At 48.3% G+C, this 7128-nt stretch overlaps 1 protein-coding gene across 6 annotated transcripts in view; it reads left to right on the top strand.

Moving 5' to 3' along the window:
- The window catches only part of LOC117741987 (inositol-tetrakisphosphate 1-kinase-like), a 4280-nt gene extending 2781 nt beyond the window's left edge, over positions 1-1499 (top strand). For 3 of the 6 annotated variants that reach the window (XM_034549296.1, XM_034549295.1, XM_034549299.1), the window contains exons 8-9: positions 571-638; positions 820-1499. In XM_034549296.1, coding sequence (XP_034405187.1) covers positions 571-638; positions 820-1266 — 515 coding nt within the window. In that variant the 3' untranslated portion in view covers positions 1267-1499. Of the gene's footprint in view, positions 1-570; positions 639-755 lie in introns of all 6 variants that reach the window. The other 3 variants (XM_034549298.1, XM_034549297.1, XM_034549301.1) reach the window with 2 other exon arrangements.
- The last annotated feature ends 5629 nt before the right edge of the window (positions 1500-7128 follow it).

Raw genomic sequence — 7128 nt, 5'->3', positions numbered from 1 at the left:
CGTGCCTTTCCTTTCCTTTCCTTCCCCCTTTCAGTGTTGTCCTTTCCTTTTCACCCCTTTGCCAACCCTTCTTTGTTCTTTACCTTCTTCTCCTTCCATTTCTTTCTCTTTACTTCCTCGTCCTTTTTTGTTTTCATTCCTATTCCTCTTGTCTTTTCATTTCCTTCTTTTCTCCGTCTTGTCCTTTCCTTCCCATTCCCTCGCTTCCCTTCCTTGTCCTTTACTTTCCTCCCGTTTCTTTTCCTTTTTACTTTCTTGTCTTTTTGGTTTTCATTCCCTTTCCCACCTTGTCATTTCCTTCCCTCTTCGGTCTTTTCCATTACTTTGCTTCCTTATACTTGTCCTTTTACTTTATTTACCTTTCCTTTTCATCCCCTCACATCCCTTCCTAGTCCCTTTCCTGTCTACTCCCCTCCATTTCCTTTCTTCTCCTTTTCTTTTCTTTCCTTCTCTTCCATCTACTACGTTGTCCTTTCCATTTTCTACCTTTCCTTTCCTGCCACGTCCCGCCGTGTCTTGTTCTTTTCTTTATCTGTTCCCTCCCCATTTGTGATTTCTCTCTGCATCCAGACAGGAAGACCATCTTCTTCAACAGCCACGAGGTGTCCAAGCCGGAGTCAAACTCTGACCTCACAGCAGTGAGTAATCATGCTTTATTAATACCCATTATTACCTAAGCGCCGGTTACATATCTGCAAAACTAATGTTCGCATTCTACGTTTTAAACCGTTTGACGCAGCCGTCTACATTCACAGGTAGACCCTCACCTGAAATCCACCCTAAAAATAACCCCTCCCTCCCTCCCTCCCGATCTCTCAGCTGGACGGGCAGACGGCGTCCCGGGCTCCTCCCAGCTCTGAGGCCGTGGCCGCTCTGGTCGGAGAGCTCCGGGTTCAGCTCGGCATGGCCCTGTTCGGCGTGGACCTCATCATCAGCATTCACACGCACACCCTCACCGTGATCGACATCAACATCTTCCCAGGTACGGCGGCGGGCGGGGGCGGCGGCACGGTGACAGACCCGGTGGCGTGCACTGATATGAGCTCTCCTCTCCTCTCTCAGGCTACGAGGGAGTTCCCCAGTTCTTCTCCTCCCTGCTCAGCCACATCGAGTCCGTGTTGGACCAACGCCAGGCAGGAGGAGGTCCATCTGCTGCTACAACCGGCCTCTGAGTCCCCCTCGTCGGCCTCGGGGGCCGTGAAGTCACCGCCATTGGCTTCTTCGCCGGTCTGTTGGGACCAAAACTCAAGACGCCGGTTCCATTAAAACTCGTTATTTATATGTAGTCCGTGACGCCTGACAAAACGAAGAGAAGAATAATGTGCCTTGAAGTGATTTTACACCATAATGTTTTAATACACTTTCTGTTTATTGATTGAAGCATAGAAGAAGATACAGCAGGCACAAAATACAGCAATCTGATTGGCCAGTAATATTACAAATGGTGTTTTCCTTAATATTGTTTTCACTCGTTCCCCCCCCCCCCCCCCCCCCCCCCCCCTCCCAAGAGACATTTCCTCCATCTTTCTTGCTGGCTTGTAAGATACATTAATTGCACTAATATAGAACAAAAAAGAAAACTACAGTACATTATTTTCTCCCCTCCCTCTCCCCCCGCCATTTATTCTGAAGTGAACAAACACCTCCTCTTTGGAATAGACAGTAGTGAGATCATCGGTGTTGACGTTTACACAAGTTGACAACGTTTTTTGTTGTTGTTGTAAATCTTGGCTGTGTAGAAAAAAAAGAAGAGAGATTACATCCGCTCTACGAGTATTCTACGATGCATTTTGATAACATATTAAAATACATGAAATAATTCATCGTTTGGCTAATTATTGCATTCGCATGTGCTGTGGTCTATATGTCGTGTTATTGCAGTAAAGTGGGCCTCCGACGGTTTGACCCTGTAAATCCTGCATTTACACCCTGACTCCTCGTGGGGGCGCTGCTGCTGCTTCATATTTTCCTTATGACCTTGGCTTACAGACCTTGATATCTGATATTTACACAAATTACATGACCACGAACACCCGCTGAGCACGACGCACGACGCTACCGTCGGTGTCGCCGTTACCAAAAGACAAGAAAATGGCTTCAGCGACTCGTTCCTCCTCGTCTCCTCCTTGGCTTGTTAAGATAAGAGTGCAAAGCTGGCTGAGAACCTGGAGGGACACTTTTAGACCTCGTAAGCTCTAAGCACGTTGCATCCTGTGGCCGCGCGCTAAACCACGGCCGAGACAAACTTAACATCTGACCCGAGTGTCAGAGAGGTCGCCCCCCCCCCCCCCCCCCCCCCCCCCCCCCCCCTCCCGGTTCGTCACAAACAGTCTGGTTTTAACAGTGCGAGAGCCAAATGAAACACAATGATTTACACCCGTGTAGAAATATATCGGTAATACCCATCGTTAACAGTCGGAACAGCTTACACATATAGTTGTCAGTTATTGCACATATAGTACACATATTACTTATAGGAGGGAATCTATTTTTCCCCATAGAGGATGATTCCTTCAGAGGAAAGAAGCAGCCGCTTGCCACGTGCACACTCGCATTTTTCAAAGATGATGGCGCTTGTGTGGTCGGCAATCTGCGGTCTTAAAGTAACTTTTGAATTAAAAAGTGCTGGAGGCTTTGCATCTATGGCGTTGTACAAATCACCCGTCTACCATAACAACAGCGTTTACAGGTACTGAGACAGGGACACGAGTGGAGATGGAAACACGAGGAGCGTCTCCGTGACAACCTTTTTCCAGGTAATATATGAAAGCACAAATCAAACGACAAGTATGTACAGTTTCTATGTATTGGCCTTTTTTTTTTTTTTACAGATTCACGTCCCAAGACATTTCTCTAATTTTTGCTGCTGCGGGGATCTGAAGGCTGTGAAATGGGAAATGTGTGACTGTGAATGGGTGAAAGGGGTGTGTGTGTGTGTGTGTGTGTGTGTGTGTGTGTGTTTGCATGGCCATCAAAGTGAGGACCATCGAGTGGGTGAAAGGGGCGTGTGTGTGCGTGTGTGTGTGTGTGTCTTATCCTCTGCGAAGCTCCCTCAGCTCTGCGGCGACTTTGCGCAACTCTGCTTCAATCTCCAGCAGCTCCTGTTGGACCGAAGACATATATGAAGATGCAAACCTCATTGTTTCTATATACCCTTGAACACCATGCTAGTGAGCTAATGCTAACGAAACGCTGAAATCGATGTGCATTCTTCTACCGTACTGTTTTTTAGTCCATTATTTACAAATGTTTACATTTCTTTGAAATGAATCTATGAATGAATCTTTTTTTTCTTTTCAATAATAACTTTTTTTTTCGCCCACAACAAATCCCACCGTCCCACATTTAACTAAATTGTGCCGTTAGCAGACACCTGTATCTGTTCAACTATCTTTTTGAATTTGAGGCACAATTAAAACACAATTTTTGTCTCTAGCCTATTACGAGGTGCCATTCAGCCGGAAGGGGCGGGGCTTCGCCTCCCTACTCGCGCTGTTATCTGTGTAAACAATACACGCTCACATATTGCTTGCACCGACTTACCTCCCCTTCGTCGTCTTCGGCATCACCCTCCTCGTTGTCGTCCTCCTCCTGCCCCTCGCCGTCCTCTCTGACGTATTCGCCCTCGTCTTCCTCGTCCTTGAAGCGCTCGCGCTCAAACTGCTGCGTGGCTTCGTCGCTCGCCTTCTCCATCACTCTCTTCTGCTGCGGCTCCTTCACCTCGGCCGGTGGCGGCGCCTCCTCCTCCTCCTTTTCCTTCTTCTTCTCGACCTCGTTCTCCGTTTTCTCGCCGGGCCCCTCCTTCTTCTTCTCCTCCTCCGTCACCCTCTGATCCGAGCCGTCCTCTTTCTCCCCGCCATGCGTCTCCTGCTCCTCCTTCACCCGCTTCATCTTCCTGACGAGTTCGTCCAGCTCCTCTTGCTTCTCCCGCCGCTCCCTCTCCTGCTCCAGCTTGCTCTTGCTCTCCTGCTCGTTGAGCAGCTCCTTCAGCTCCTTCTCCACCTTCTCCCTCTCCACCATCAGCTCCACCTCGCTCTTCCTCCTCTCCTCGATCCTCTGCTTCTCCGAGTCCCCCGCCGGATCTCCCTCCTTCCCCTTGTCCTCCTTTTCCTTCTTCTCCTCTTCCTTCCGCTCGGGCGCGGAGACCTTCTGGATCTCCCTCTCCTTCACGGCCTCGTAGCGCTTCTTCTTCAGCTCCTTGAGCAGTTCCTTGAGCTCCTCGTCGTTCCTCTCCTCCTTCCCTTTCTTGGTGATCTCCTCGGCCAGCAGCTCCTCGAGCTCCTTGGCTTGCTCCTCTTCGTTGTCCCTCCCTCCGTCTTCGATGCGCGAGGGCTCCTCCATTATCTTCTCCTTGGCGTCAGCTCCACCCGTCTCCTTCGGGGGGCCGGTCGCGCCTCTCTCCTCCTTCGCCTCCTCGTCCCCTCGCTTGAAGTCGCTCTCGTCGTCGGCCATGTTGTACTCGTAGCGCTCCTTCCCGTCATCTCGCCCCGTGTCCGTCTCTGTGATGAAGACGTGATGAGACTTTTACATTCATTTCATTACGGAAAAAAATAAATAAACGAAACGCGGTCGCTTTGTTTTAACGTGTCACGGTGTGTCGCTGCGTACCGTCGTCGGCCAGCCTCTGCAGCTCCCTGAGCAGACCCTGATGTCTTTGGACTTCATCGAGTTCCTCTGAGGAAACAACAACACTTCAATAAAAACAACAACAAGCACCACCCCGAAAATATCTAGGACGGCCATCGCAGAATAAATCAGAGTTGTTGTTGTTGTTGATTCAAATAATTGAGTGTGTAACATATCAGAAAACAACAAAAAAAGATCATTAGAGATGTCACCTGCCAGCTGTGGGCCACACTCGTGCTGCGGCCCGTCTTCGTTCAGAGTCTCCTGGATAATACATTCAACCTATATATATATATAGAATTAATAAAAGAAAACACACAACTGTTTGAGACATTTAATAGAATAATAATAAACTGAATGATGTGGGGGACATGAATAAGGAGTTGTTTCTGACCTTTGCATCGTCGAGGGGTGAGGTCACCGGCCGGCTTCCCACTGAGGCCCGAGGAGGGAAGAGAGACGACGATGGAGGAAGGAGAACACAGATCAATACATTTAGCACACCTGGCATCAGCAGATGAACTGCGTGATTAAGCACCCGGCTACATAGCTCAGTGAAGAGACACAGCAAAGAAGCTTACTCCCCTCCTCCCTCGTCTCTCTCTCTCTATCTCCGTCTCCAGGATGCAGATACTATTTTAGCTCACAGGTAGTTTCCCACCAGGGCTAAATCAGGGCTCTCTCTCTCAGACAGGTGAGCTCTGCATGTCCATGTGATGGTGTGTGTGTGTGTGTGTGTGTGCGTGTGCGTGTGTATAAGCTGGGACACCCCGGCCTCATAATTAAACCTGTCATCTGGCTCTGGGTTTTTATTGGCTTGTCCTGCTGCCCAACCCCCCAAAAAAATATCCAAAAAGCTTTTCTCTCCCAAAACAATAAGGTGACATGTTGATGGGAAAAGAGCCACATCCGGGTCAGGACTATATTGCACATTGATGCGCAATAATGAGAGTATTCCTCATTTTGGAGTTTAATTTCGGTGGCAGGTTGGTGGTTTGAGACTATTACAGTCGCTGGTCCTGGTGAATGCTCGTCTTCGCGCACTGTGACAGTCCGTGTTGCTGTTATAACACCGCAGACTCCTTTATTGCCCTATTTCCATACGCGCACGGCCCCGCGGAGGCAGACGTCTGATATTAACACTCTCCACCAAAAAAACAAACAACTAATTGACACGTTTTTCCACGGCAGCTTGGACACACGCGATTGTGTCTCCGTGCAGAGCGCGCGCGCCCCACACGTGCGCCTTTTTCTCTTTTTTTTTTTTCCGCTCACCTGCGCGGAGCGTTACTTCGCATTTCATGTTCATTGTGAGAAAAATTAAAAAAAACACTCAAAAATACGTTCACCTTTAAAAAAAAAATTAAAAAAATGTCCACCGACCAGCAAACCGCAGCGCGAGACCTCGACAGACGGACACGTTAAAAATGACGCAACGACGCTTTATTTGAGCCCGTTAAGTCTTAAACCCCCTCGAGGCTCGCGCGCTGCATGCGAACACCTTTCATGAAGTCTCGTTACCACGCGCGCGGTCTCGTGCGTTGAAAGGCCGACCATAAGGCGGGTGACATGCCGGTAAATAACAACAACAACAACAGCGGGCTACAGAGGCGGTGTGGAGCGAGGAAGACGAGCCTCGTCTCCGGCTTAGCTACGCGCATTTTGAGCCGTCATTTCACACACACACACACACACGCGCGCACACACACACGCACTGTAGGTGTTTAATGCACGTGATAAAAAAGCCCACTTACCCCCGACGGCAGCCCAGAGAAAAACTGCGGTTATGAGCATTCCCATAGGACCCGGAGAGTGAGGTTCCTGCAGGAGGTAACCTTGAGAATAACGGGACTGGATCTTCTTCACACACACACACACACACACACACACACACCCGCCGAGCCGAGCGAGGTGGAGCCGTGTGCGCGCGCGCGCGTGTGTGGTGTCAGGTGACTCTATACCAGATCAGAGCCCAGACCCTGTCAAGGTGTTAGAGATGTCCTGCGTGTAAGAGTGTTAACTAAATGTGTCATATGTGATGCTATAAGTGTGTTTTTCTTCTTTTCTTATTTTATGTCATCTCTCTTGTGTACATTGTTATTGCTTTTAAAGCACTACACAAATAAAATGTATTATTACAAATAATAATACATAAGTCAAATGAAGCACTTTTGAAATCAGATGTTAAATTTTACAAAAGTGCCCTTATAACATAACAAAAGCCAAAATAAGGTAGAATTTAAACACTGACAACAGCTCGAGTGAAACATTAAACACATTATCCGTAATGCCGCTCTAATCACACTAAATACGCCCAGAGAGAATATTATTATAACAGCTATTATAGCAGAATAAATAAACATCAGTCACCTCCCCTGGCTGCTAATTAATTACTTCAATTACATTAATTATTGATACTTCACACACACGCCTGTTAACACACATTATTACACAGGCGTGTGTGCCTGTTAATGTGTGTGTGTCACCTCTGGAGCACTTTTC

Source organism: Cyclopterus lumpus, chromosome 13 (assembly GCF_009769545.1).
Source record: "Cyclopterus lumpus isolate fCycLum1 chromosome 13, fCycLum1.pri, whole genome shotgun sequence".
NCBI classification, from domain to species: domain Eukaryota; kingdom Metazoa; phylum Chordata; class Actinopteri; order Perciformes; family Cyclopteridae; genus Cyclopterus; species Cyclopterus lumpus.
The sequence above is the reverse complement of the archived record's forward strand: the minus strand, read 5'-3'. Positions and strand labels throughout refer to the sequence as shown.